The 14,263-nt window shown below is 36.2% G+C and overlaps 1 protein-coding gene across 1 annotated transcript in view; it reads right to left on the bottom strand.

Moving 5' to 3' along the window:
• The window catches only part of LOC141340081 (ephrin type-A receptor 3-like), a 50,650-nt gene that overhangs the window by 14,345 nt on the left and 22,042 nt on the right, over positions 1 to 14,263 (bottom strand). Inside the window, exons 3-4 of the mRNA XM_073845015.1 lie at positions 7,440 to 8,097; positions 4,847 to 4,918 (exon numbers count right to left, since the gene is read on the bottom strand). Of these exons, the coding sequence (XP_073701116.1) occupies positions 4,847 to 4,918; positions 7,440 to 8,097 (730 nt within the window). The remainder of the gene's footprint in view (positions 1 to 4,846; positions 4,919 to 7,439; positions 8,098 to 14,263) is intronic.

The following is a 14,263-nucleotide window of genomic DNA, read 5'->3' on the forward strand; positions in this document are numbered from 1 at the left end:
ATAAATAAAATAAAATAAAATAATAATACAAAATAAAAATATTGTTATTGTGGTATATAAATAAATAAATAAATAAATAAATAAAATATAATAAATAAATATCCATGTTTTCCAAAACAAGTTAATCAATCTGCTAATAAACTAATAAACTAAACCAATAAATAAAATAAAATAACATAATAAACATTATTGTTGTTGTGTTACAATACATAAATAAATACAATTATTGTTGTTGTGGTATATTCAATTATAATTTATTAATATAATAAATAAATATAATATAAAAAATGTAAAATGGTAATGAGTAAAATAGTAAATTTATTAATATAATAGATTTAATTAAACAGTCTTTGTGATTTGATAATCACATCAATTGATGTGATGCTACAAAAAAAATCATTCTATGTCTTTTTCTTCCTATTTTAATGTATAACCTCAAAACTATCTCAGTCTTCTTCTAAATCCTTGTTTTTTCTCAGATGAACTGTGAGCTGCTAGCTCTGATATTGTAACCAAACGCTTAACATTTACAGAGTTTGAACTCTTCTGCATCTCGAATGAAACTTCTCAATCCAAACATTTACAAAGGCATTACTGGGGAACGGCATGTAGCCGTTGAACTCCACAAAGACAAAAGGCCATTAATTATTGAAGAGGTGCTCCCTCAGCGAAGCATCAAAAGCCGCTATATGACTCATCCATGCTTCAAGTGTTGAAACAGAGGTCTGCACACCTCAAAATATCTCAGTCAGAGTCACACTCGGGCTCCCTGCCGTAATCAATCCGTTAGCACAGCGGGCCTGCCGAGAGATTTGTGACTTAGACCCCTTCCCCTGCACAAGAGTGTGCGACGCCGCAGCTGTCACGCTCTGGTAATATAAGCCCTTATTAGTGTCCATTAGGCTGCACTCAAACTAATAAGAGATTGTCAAATACATCCAAACATTCACACAACTCTTCACAAAACAGAACATGGAGGACACGCCGAATCACGCTCTTAAAGCAAAGCTCGTTGACATGATCGCCTCACATTACAGGGAGATCAGAAGAAAGAACGGTAGAGATTTATCGAAGTGAATAAAAATTATGCTGAGATTCATTCATTCATTCATTCATTCATTAGCTCACTGATCAATCAATCAACCTCACATACTAGCTTTTTTATTTCCAGTTTTCATTTATTTTATTTGTTTCAGTTTATTTTAACATGACTGTTTGTTTAATTTTAAATATATTTTTTTTTATTTTACTTATGAGTCATTTTGATTACACTTTTAATTTTATATTTTCAGTTTATTTTTAGGTTGTTCAGTAATTTTTCTACGCACTTCTGTTTTTTATTATTTCAATATTACTATTTATTTTTAATGTAATTTATTTCTGTTTTTACGCAATTCTGGATAAGCTTTTTATTTTTTATTTTCTCAGTTTGTCAGTTTAATGTTTTAGGCTGTTTAGTCATTTTTTTTTTTTTTTTTAATATCACTATTTGTTTAATGTTTTTTTTAATGTCAGTTTGGAGTAATTTTGAATAAGCTTTTATTTTTATATTTTCAGTCTTCATTTTAAGTTTTTAGGTTGTTTAGTAGTTTTAGTTTTGTTTTAGCTTTCATTTATTTACAATCTGTAAGTGTAGATGCCAAGGCAACATCTTTCCAAGTCGTTCCATCAATATTTTATTTTATTGTATTTTATCTTTTTTTCCCATTAACAAAAAACTATTTTAGTGTGTTAATGACAATAACCCTGTCTTACTCATTCTTTTAATCACTCATTCAAATTCACTCAAATCCCTCACTAATTCACTCATTTTCTTAGTCATTCGTCGCATTACTTGCTTATTCATCCAGTCACTCAGTAACTCGTTCATTCACTCACTCATTGGTGTACTTATCAAAGTCCTCCCACTGGCCTGTCATTATCGTTTACATCCTAGAGACACGCTGAATCACTTGACAGGCGTCTGGTTCTACACGCCACAAATGGGTGTTTGGATTGATAAATTGTATGGAGCAGTCACCTTCAGAGACATCAGTCCTACACGACTCCTGCCAAACCACAGGCTAGAAAACTAGCCAGCAAAAATGCATGACCATGCACAACTATTTGAAATGTATGGTCAGGCCTCAGCCATCAGCATTTGTATTCAGTTTCACCGTGTGTTTGGCCGATTCCACGTTTCATTCCACTCATGGGGTAAAATGAGAAACGCCAAAATCACATGTGTTTCCTATAAATCATATCTAATGCATGAGGAATTAGGAGAGCAATAGTGTCTGCTTAAGCATATTAATGAGGTACTTTCACAAAAGATACAACTCTGAAAACAGATCCCTTGAAAAGTTAGATTTAAATATTGATTTAGTATTTTATCACTTTAAATTTAGTCAGCATTTGTCATAGGTAAATAAATATGTGACCCTGCAAAACCAGTCTTAAGTAGCATGGTATATTTGTAGTATAATTTTGATTATTAATATGCATTGCTAAGAACTAAGAACTAATTTGGACAACTTTAAAGGCGATTTTCTTTGCACCCTCAGATTCCAGATTTTCAAATAGTTGTATTTCGGTTGTATTTCAATCATTAGCCAATATGCTAGAATTCATCCTTAAAATGAATTGTTACCTTAAGAATTACTAATATATATGTAATTTATTTAAATTATACTTGTTAAAGGTAAATAATAATACAGTATATAAACTAAAACTAGCTAAACATGTACTATAGTCCACCTGATGCCCTCATTTCCACAATATATCTAATGTAGTGCCACATTTTTAACAGTTTAATATTAGAAATCATAATATTGTTCCTGCCAAGCTGACAATGTTTATTTTAACATTTATGGCAATGTAGTTGTGAAATTATCACTCAGTTTAATTAATTTCAGTAGTTCAGTTCTGTTTTCCAAAAGCTTTTCTTTTAACACTTCAATGATAATTAAGTATTAAAATTAAAAAGAAGTAAAAGAAAATATTAGATTGGAGATAAATCAGATTCTTTTAGACTTTTGACAATTGGAATGAGGTTCATTTGACTGTTGTTTAATTAGTCGTTTAACAACTTACCATAATTTACCATAGAAATATTATGTTTTGTAACTTTTATAGCACTTGCTGTGGTCCGATCTCCTTAAAACTTTGCAAGCTTGTTTAGAATCACCTGTCGCATGTGCTCACCAGGTTTTGTGAAGTTTTGAGTTTTCCTTTAGGCTTTATAGGATTTTTGGTAAATTCAGAAATTTCTAAACGACCCCGTTAAACCTTTTCAAAGGGTATATTTCAACTTTTTTTTTTTTTTTTTTTTTTTTTTTTTTATAATTATTGAGCTAGAAAGTCCAGAGAATTGTACTGCAATGTTTTTTTTCCAGATTGAGCGAAAACCTAAGACTAGTTCGTAAAAGTTTTTTTTTTTTTTCACATCTTCTCAATTATTTAACAAACTTTGATTGACAGCAGTGGTTCTAGAGGCAAAGTTGTCCAGAATGAGGATTTCTGTCATATGATACGAATATCACATGTATATGCAAAAAACATGCAATGCATAATTGTTTACGCCCTTGAAATCAAGATATCACATTTTCAGAGACCTTTGGGGCCGTGAGTCAAACAGGTAAGCAAATGTCATTATAGACACTTGTGCCACTTTAGACCAAGACCATGCACAGCGATTGTCATGTTGATAGGACAAACGGTTGCATAGGTATAGCCATTTTTATGTTTTTCCTCTCTTACAGCGCCACCAAGTGGCCAAGCTCCGATTTTTGTCCTGTGACCTCAGATTTAGCTCTTGCATAAGTGTTCTGAGTTTGGCGAAGATATATCATTCCGTTCAGGAGTTATAGGCATTTTACTAAAGGTGGACCTGCCCCTTTCGAACATTTTGACATCCCTTTGCAACGATGAGACTTTTTTAATGCTTTTTTTTTGCTCTCCAGCAAAAAAAAACAAAAACAAAAAAAAAACAGTTGAATCTGAGGCATGCGTTTTGTCCGGAGTGAGCCAAGAATTCCAACAACATAAGATACTTGAGCCTGCAACTGACGGTTTAGGAGTTATGAGCGATTTCATACTTTTGTTTGCTGTAGCGCCTCCGTCAGGCTGATTGGGCTGAGCCTTGGTGACATTGTCGGCGGTGTGAGTACTACCATCCCTCCGAGTTTCAAGTCTCTACGACTTACGGTTTGGTCTGCACTATCAATTTTATGTGGAGATTGCTGATCCGTGACAATTTTTAACAATTTCAGTAGGGTTTCAGCGTTATGCGCTTGAACCCCAAGAGAATTACAACCATAGTGTGATAAGATTAAAGTGATGAAATCTTCAGTAGAAATGATGTCTGCAAACTTTAAGTTCACAGTTAGAGGTCACAGACCCTTAATGATTTAATCGCTATCTTCCAATTACATGCCCAATAACAATACTAGAACAAGAGGTCAAGTTCAGCCCATCATTGCTATGGTTAATAAAATCTCAGGAATAACAGCATACTCTACTTTTTCTTTTAGAGCAACGAAAACTGTAGTATGGTCTTGTTTTTCTCATCACTTTGCCTATGGCAAGCAAGTTTCAGATGCATCTTGATGTAAACACCTTCATGACCCATTTTGCAGCTGTTCCACGTATAGTGTTCCATAACAGACACATAAATACACACACAAACACAGACGTCTAACTGAACACAAGCCGGCAATCAGGGATACTCTCACATCAAGACGAGTACAGCTGGACAGAAAGCATGGCGAAATTCTTAAACATCTCTGGGCAGTGCTGAATAGACACAGAGCAGTTTATGAAGAGCAGAAGTGATTTCTCCAGGGAGATGGCTTAACTCAAATAATACCATGGGCAGGACTGAAGCGCTCGAACCAGCTGCCAGCCAATCTATTATCAGCTCCCTCAACCACAGCAAGACCTACAGTACACATATACACACCAGACAAAATGCTCTTTCACAAAAAGGCCTTTTGTGCTTTTTGGGGTGAGAAAAGATTTCCAAACTTCCAAGTCTAATTAAAAAGGAGGCCTGGAGTGAATATGTGAAGTACAGTAGAGTTTGCAATTGTTAAAAAACACACAGAACAACCCAACTTGTGAAACTGAACCACTATTGATTTCATTCTCATTCCTGAGCATTTCTCATGACTGCTTCTTTCTGAATAATTTGCAGCTCTGCATTCTTTCAATAAATCTGCAACAGACAAATGCCAATGTGGTTTTGTGCATGTGAAGTTCAGAAGGTAAATTCCAAAAGGACAAAGTTTAAATAGCAGTGAAATTACTGCACACATATTGATGGTGCAAACCTATTGCGGTTCTGACCCAAATAATGTAAAGAGATTTGCAGGATCTGTGGAAGCAAGCCATTCAGGACGTACTTTAGCATTTAGAAATGAACCCAAAATGGAGTCAAACCAAGCTGTTTTTAAAAATGTAACTTTCAAAGTTAAAATCGAACTGGTTAATCAAGGTCTTCCAGGCAGATGTACTGGGGCAAGTTGAAGCTAAACTCTGCAGGACACCAGCCCTCCTGGAGCAAGTTTGGACACTATTTCTTTAGGATCCTCAAACCTGGCCTACTGGATCCACTTTCCTGCACATTTTAGCTCTAACCCTAATCAAACACGTCTGAGCTTGTGAATCAATGTCTTCAGGATCATTAGAAAACCACAGGTAGGTGAGTTTGATCAGGGTTGGAACTAAATTCTACAGCACAATGGCCCTCAAGGCAAGATTTGAGGAACTCTGCTTTAGAGGTACAACTTGTCACCGGGACAGTAACCTTAAAAGGAAACTTTGTGGTTTATCTACCCCTGAAGATGCATATGAGTACCTTAGTGGCTCCCAATCCTGGTCCTGGAGAACCCCCAACATGGCATATTTTAGATGTCTCTTTAATCAAATCAAACACACATGTTTCAGTTAATTAGTAAAGACTCCAAGAGCTTGGATGTGTGTGTCACAAAAGAGAAACATCAAAAACATGCCGTGTTGGAGGTTCTTTAGGAACAGAATTGGGAATCACTGCTTTAGAGTAATACCTTAAAGGACAAGTTCACTTACAGAATAAAAAAAAGTAATCCTGGTAGTTTACTCACTCCTGTGTCATCCAAGATGTTTATGTCTTTCTTTCTTCATTTGAAAAGAAATGAAGGTTTTTGTAGAAAACATTCCAGGATTTTTCTCCATATAGTGGACTTCAATGGTGGCCAATGGGTTGAAGGTCTAAATTGCAGTTTTAATGCAGCTTTAAAGGGCTCTACACGATCCCAGGTGAAAAATAAACGTCTTATCTCACATTATTCGCACATTACGTAGCCAAGTTGGAAAGGTTACATGTAACGTAGGTGAAAGTACCGACCCAGTGTTTACAAAGCAAACATGCAAAGTCAAACACCCTTTACAAAAAAAGGTAAAACAACAATGTTGGATGATTTTAAAGTTGGAGGAGAAATTGAGATTGCATTGAAGCTGCATTGAAACTGCACTTTGAACCTTCAACCTGTTGGCTCCCATTGAAGTCCAGTATATGGAGAAAAATCCTGGAATGTTTTTCTCAAAAACGTTAATTTATTTTCGACTGAAGAAAAACAAAGATCTTGGATGAAATGGGGGTAAGTAAATTATGGAAGTTAATATTTAAGGCACTACTATGAATCTTTCCTTTCTTAAGTTATCCATAAGAAAGGGTACTGCCCTAGTACTGACAAGATGATGTACCCCTAAAGGTACAATATTTCTACAGACGGTCATTTAGCCTGCTCTGTGATTCACATTTACACCTAAACTCTAGCATAACAACTCAGTCTGATATTCTGCATGTAATGTGAGACAAAGGAAGACTTCCAAAAGATTCTCTTTTCATCAATTCAAAATGAGTCCATAACAAGAATCTATGTCTTTAGACCCTAAAATTGTCCACATAAAGGAGCAAAAGTCTCATATGCTTCACATCAAACACACACACACACACGCACTTATCCCTCTTCAATGACTAACGTACATCTATTTGCGCGTCTGATGAGGTGATGCAGAGAAGTGTTTCACAAGCTTAACTGCTTCAAGCTGCCCTTTAAGGGGGTCTGTCCTCGCTTACACAAGACTCTCATATTGCTTTCTCCAGAGCACGGCTGACAGATCAGAGGTGTGTCTGTATCTGGGAAAAATCCATTTGCACTCCGCGCTCGGGACAGATACTCAACTCACCATGGAGTTTAGAAACATTTCCATCGTGAGCCAAACGCTTTCGCCATTACAGACAATGAGCAGCATAAACAAATGAATGGTATTCCAGGGACACACTCAGCTGTCCCATTTAGAGCCGCTGTCTACAGAGCCGGTGCTAGTACATTACGCTGATGAAAGGAAGAAAATGGGCCGTGAAATGAAAAAGGCACTGTAAGGAGAAAAGTGTGCGTGTGAGAGAAAAACTCTACCTTGGCAAGCGACTCCCCGCTCTTCGTATCCTATGTTGCACAGGCATTTCCCAATAGGCACCAGCCACTCTCCCTCGGTACTGCAGTACATTTTTGGCGGATCCTCCTCTCTGGAATTGTTGACGCATGAGCCCCTAACCTCCACGAGCGATTGAGAGTCCGTGGGTACTGTGTCAGGAAACATAGCTAGGTTCCTCACTGTGAAAGGGCATTTTTTAAAGTACACCCGCACCGAGACCAGGGCCACGCAAGCTCCCACATCCTGGAAAGCTAGGTAAAAGCCCTTCTTGGTCATAGGCCCCACCTCACGGACCTCTGTATTTAATTTCAAGATACGGTCGCCCAGATCCATCTGAGTAAAACTCTCATCGGCAGCAATGGTGTCTATTTTGGAGAACTGGTGCTCCCGAAACTTACTTCCCTGGTCTTCATCAGTCTCCAGGTAGTGCAAGTTGAACGTCTCTTTGCAGGTCAGGACCATGGGAATACTGTTGCAGTCTCTGAGGGTAAACTTGAGCTCCACATAGATCTTCTGCGCAGAATTGCGAGGAATCCAGTTGGTCCTCAACCAGTTGTTCTGGCTGTATTCCATCACGTTGCACACCTGGAAGGTCCGGATGGGTGTGTAGTGCTCGTCCACGCCGCTAATTTCCTCCCACTGCAAAAAGAGAAAGAAGTTAATCAAATCAGCTACTGTACTCCTGCATTTCGACAGAACCCGAGACGAATGTAAAACACCTGAGCGGCGAGGTTATTTATTTCTCGAACATATTTGGAATGACGAATCGTTTCGAATTAATATCTCCCCTGTTCAGATAATTAATGTGGGATATAATTAACGAGGCCCTCCGCTCTGAGTGCTCTCCGTTGTAAATCGAGCCTGACAAATCATTTTGTTTTGTCACTAGGGGTGTCCGAAGTCACAATGCAGCCAGAAGTCTCGAGGTCTAACGTACACAAAGCAAAATAAATGATGAACTGAGAGGCAGTGTTTTCTATTAGAATAATGGAGTACTATATGGCTCTCCGTCAAGCTGAAGTTTATAAAAGCCCTTGGCTGAGTGAGACAAGGCCTCTGGAGTGGCTGTGAGTCGTTCATTACCCCGGCAGAACAAGTGTGCCCTCAGACTGAAGAATTGCCTATTTGTGTTTCAACCGTGAGGGTGCTTAATGAAACACCCCAAAAGGAGCTTATTTTCAGCACGTTGTTAAGATCTCAAGAATTTAATAGATTGTTTTGCATCTTATTGTTTATAGATAAACAGCCTTTATTTTAGAAGTGAAGCAGACAGCTTGAACTCATTGTCAGCTGGAATTTCATCTAAAAGAATTCCCACAATTCACATATTATATGTGACCCTGGACCACAAAACCAGTCTTAAGTAGCACGGATATATTTGTAGTAATAGCCAAAAATACATTGTATGGGTCAAGATTATTAATTTTTCTTTTATGCAAAAAACATTAGGATATTAGGTAAATATGTTCCATGAAGATATTTTGTACATTTCCTACTATAAATATATCAAAACCTAATATTTGATTAGTAATATGCATTGATAAGAATTTCATTTGGACAACTTTAAAGGAGATTTTTTCAATATTTCGATTTTACACTCTCAGATTCCAGATTTTCAAATTGTTGCATCTCAGCCAAATATTGTCCTATCCTAACAAACCATACATCAGTGGAAATCTTATCTATTCACACAATGCATAATTTACACATAAATTATTTTAATTTGAAAAGACCACTCACACAAACTACAATGGAAGAAAAAAAAAAGTCATGTGACTTGCCTAAGTTATGCGGCTCAATATTTCACCCAGATATTTAAAAATGTTAAGAAAAAGGCAGGGCTAGAACAGGTTGTTTTTCTTGAAGATCTTTGATTAAAATATTTTTTATTAAAAATTGCATGGTAAGCTCTTTTTAAAATTAAGTGCAACATATGAATGGTTGAACCTTTTATACGATACGCTCAATAACATGAATTTAGACAATAGATAGTGTGAATTTTCATTTCATTTTTTTTAGTTGGCTTACCAATGGTTAAGCAATAGGTAGGCAGGTCCCAGTCAACCTTTTCTTTACATTTTAAGCTGACAAAGAGAAAATCATTGTAATTCTACAGAATGGATTTAAACATGATAAAATGTATTGAATGGAGATGAGAGCAATGCACTTAAACTGCTAGCCGAAAGCATTATTAAATTAACCAAAGTATTTAACTTTTTTATTTTATTTAAAGGATTAGTTCACTCCCAGAATGAAATGTTCCTGATAATCTACTCACCCCTATGTCATCCAAGATGTTAATGTCTTTCTTTCTTCAGTCAAAAACTAAATTATTAATACTAATTTTTGAGGAAAACATTCCAGGAATATTTCTTCATATAGTGGACTTCAATAGGGATCAATGGGTTGAAAGTCCAAACTGGAGATTCATTGCAGCTTCAAAGAGCTCTGCATGATTCCATCCAAGGAATAAGGGTGTTATCTACAGATATGATCTGTCATTTTCTAAAAACAATGTAAACTGATATACTTTTTTAACCACAAATGCTCGTCTTGCACTAGCTCGACTTCATGCATTCTGTAATCACGGTGGAAAGGTCACGTGTGGTTAGTTCTTTGTCTATGTACTCTGGTTCAAAAACTCCATCTCATTTTCACCTCCAACTTTAAAATCGTCCAACATCGTAGTTTTACCTTTTTTTCGTAAAAGACGTCTGACTTGGTCGGTACTTCTACCTTTCCAACGTGAATGCGTAATGCGTGAAGTCGAACTAGTGTAAGCATTTGTGGTTAAAAGGTATAACAATTTTTATCATTTTTAGAAAATGACCAATTGTTTTGCTAGACACGACCCTTATTGCTTGACTGAGATCGTGTAGAGCCCTTTGAAACTCCAATCTGGACCTTCAACCCGCTGATCCCCATTGAAGACCACTATATAGAGAAATATCCTAGATTTTTTTTTTCCCTCAGAAACCTTAATTCCTTTGAAATTGAAGAAAGAAAGTGACAATGTGACAATGGGTTAAATGTCAATTATCAGGATATTTTTATTCTGCAAACTAATCCATTAAACAAACAAGCAAAACGCAGTACAGTATCTTATGAATAACATGCCTCCTGATTCTGTGTAAATCTGCGGACTTGGCGATAAAGCAGGATCTAAATGAGGTGTTATGATTATAGAAACAATGGAATCTGCTTCTGATATAGTGTTTATGAACTTGCGAAGTGAACAAATATGATGCAAATTTGAAATAAATCAATGGAAATTTCAGCTGGTCATTTGTCTGAGTTATTTACAGAGCCAACTTGCGTTCACCAGCATAGCTGATGCTTCAAATGAAGTCCAGGTGCCTGGGCTGCGGTGCATTATCAAACTGGATGGAGAACGACTGTACCGAAACCGCGGCTGCCAAAATAAATGAAACGTCATATACGATGTGTAAATCACACACACTTGAGAATAACGTATTACATGGACTGTCTGCTGCCACGAATGACATCATCACTGGCCCAAGCCAATCTCCTTCAAATAACTGTGCTTTATAACACATACCACCCGGTTATAGAGAGGGAAAAACTGTAAAAGCCCCGTCTGGATATCTCTTTTACGGACAGCAGCTTCTAAAGGCCGCATTGATTTCTCGAAGAGCGCCAGGCTACGATCGGACACCGGTCTGTATTTCGTTCTCCGCAGCGGGAGACGTCAACCCTGTGCTTTGCAACTTAACACCCGACGGGCAGACTGAAGATGACTTTAGGTTTCTCCGAATATCACTTTACAATAGTAATCCCCCTCCAGCAAGGAAAGCAGCGGAGAACGAGGAAATCAGCAGTTGGTACATTTGGCAGGGCTGCGGCCCAACTCCCCCCTGTGTACACTCAGTGTGTACACAGGCCAACTGGTACTTTAAACTAATAGATTCCCTGGCACTTGTGGACAAAGTGGAGCGGAGCTTATGTTTCAGACAGATATGTAATAAAATTATAATCCTCCTCTCGCTCGTATTACAATGGAATTACATTAGTTAGTGAAGACTGACATATACTGCTGGCTTTGGCTGGCATCGCATGCACATTTCCTGAATAGGTGCGCTTGGTTCCTCTCTCGAATCTCGCTCTCTTCATTAGGACGGACAAAATTAGAGCGGATTCTGTTCGCGGGGACTCCATTAGAGTCGGAACGCCGGGATGCCGGAGAGGGCACGGAGGAAAAGACGTACTTATGTGTACACAGGAGATCTAGCAGAGGAAATGAGTATCTGGAGGAGATGGCTGCTCGCTGTCAACTACGCATTTGTACTAATTGACACAAACAAAGCTCTGACTGAGCTCAGACGACTGTGCTCTGAGGGCTCGGAACCATTACAAATACACTTTGTTTTAAGCTCGAGTGGAATAAAAGTATAAGTGACAGCATTTAACTGGAGATAAGATAATGTTAGCTTTTGTTATCCATTCTTTAAATTAATTCGACATCAATTTAACCTATTCAGTAACAGTGTTGAAGAGCAGGTATCAAAAATAGTATCCCTAATAACCTAATTACAACTTTTTAATAGCATAACAGCAGCTTTTTCCAGTAACAAGCTACTTTTTCCGAGCGAGTAGCAGTGAAGCATGACAAAACATTAGATCCCTGCAAGTGTATTGCACAAAGATTTAACAATCAAACACACTGTTGAAAAATCTTTTCTCATAAACAGTTTGGAAATATGCATTTTATTAAAATAACTTACTGGAAACAAATTTGTAAAAAAACAAATGCCGGCTAATAAATATTGCTTTGATCCTATGTGAAAAAAAGTTTACTTCAGCATACTTTATAAAGTATACATATATAAATAATACTCTTTAAAAGAATATACTTAAGTGCAAACTAAATGTAATGTGTTCAGACACTCAACTGCATATTATTTGCAATTAAATAAAAACATATTATAGATTAAATGTATATTTAATGAAATTAGCTGAACTTTAAAGTGCTTTTTGACCAACTTTAAGTAGGACTTAATTACATCTTTATATGTAATTTTATAATTACTTCTGTTGTCTTTGAAATATGGTTAAAGTTACTGCTGAATGTACTGAGACGCGTTTATGATAAATAAATATTTTTGTAATTTCTATTTATATCATGTATTTAAATATATGTGTAATTACACATTTATAATGATTAAGTTGCGATTTACTACATTTAAAATATATTAACTTTAAATGTACTACTAAATAACAAACTACAGTAAAAAAATACAGTACAAAATTACAATTAAACTAAATAAATTGCTTTTTTATTTATTTATTTGTATCAGTAAGTATAGTTTTCTAAAGTTTACTTTAAAGATTTGAGTACACTACAAATGTGCATTCAATACAACTAAAGCACACTTCTTTTGCAAGGGATTGTAAAGAAAGAAAGAAAGAAAGATTTGTTTAACTTTCTAATTTTTTGAATTCCTCTTCAAAAATAGCACATAAAAATAATTAAAGCACCAAATATTTCCAAAAGAAAGAAAATCATTAATATACTTATAGTAATAAAAAATACATTAATATTCTAGAAAATCTAGAAAGAAAGAAAAAAAGTTTTTTTTATTACTAAAGCTTTTATTTACAAAAATTGACCTATTTGCAATTATATAGCCTCCAGTAACAAGTAACAAGTGAAGTATCAAGAACACTGCAAAAAATGCTTTCCTTGCTTAATTTTTTTTATCTTGTTTTCAGCCAAAACATCTAAAAATTCTTAAATCAAGAAAGATTTTTAGACGAGTAAGAATTACTGTCTTGTTTTCAGAAAAAAAAGTCAAAGTTAAGTTTTTGCTTAGAACAAGCAAAATAAATCAAAATAATCTGCCAATGGGGTATGCAAAAAATCTAGAAATCTAGAAAGAAAGTAAGAAAGCTTCAAATTATATCATCTGACGTACTTAAAAAACATATTGCCACTCTACATAGAGTGTAGTTAGCTACTTTTGTTGGTTTGTTGTGTTGCTAACTACTTAAGTGTGGCTTACTAAATTCCTTTAATTTATATGTAGCTTGTATTTTGAGAAGCTACAGCTTCAAATCAGTTTACCAACACTGTTCAACAAGCATAAACTTCTCCATATTATATTACAAAGAATTACACCTCTCTAACTAAATTGAAGACACAAATCACTCCAAAATGAAAACTGCAAAAGGCTCATGTTTACACGAGAGGCCCGTGAGCCCACCCCATTCCCACTATATTGCAGGAAACGCTAGAAACGACAAGTGCTTCGCCATCTAGGATTTCCTGCACTAGGTCACAGCAACAACTGTACCCTATCAGTCAATACCTTTTCATCACAGCTTTTACCACAGAGAAACCATAACACATTGTGTGCTAGCCACTCACCCCGCTGCGGCCATATGACGTGCTAATCCACCTTTATAGAGGGGGTTTTCTTTGCACTTTGTACAGCTGGAGACCTTTCAGTTTCCTTTCAGGGGGAGAAAACTAAATGAGTTTCAGCATCATGTTGGAAATATTGTCTTTCGCTGCAGGCGTTGGCGGAGTGTGACTTCAGAAATGCATAGTGAAAATTTGGTGTTTGCTGCCTGTTTTGTCTCAGTCGATTATGCTGCGATGCAGCACACTGTAAAAAATTTACTGTAAAATTTACAGCAAGTTACTGGCAACTTTGGTTGCCAGCAATACTGTAAATTTTTACAAGTGCACTGTAAATGATTAACTACAGTTTTACTGTAAAATTTACAGCAAGTTACTGGCAACTTTGGTTGCCAGCAATACTGTAAATTTTTACAAGTGCACTGT

Source organism: Garra rufa, chromosome 8, assembly GCF_049309525.1.
Source record: "Garra rufa chromosome 8, GarRuf1.0, whole genome shotgun sequence".
In the NCBI taxonomy this organism is placed as follows: Eukaryota; Metazoa; Chordata; class Actinopteri; order Cypriniformes; family Cyprinidae; genus Garra; species Garra rufa.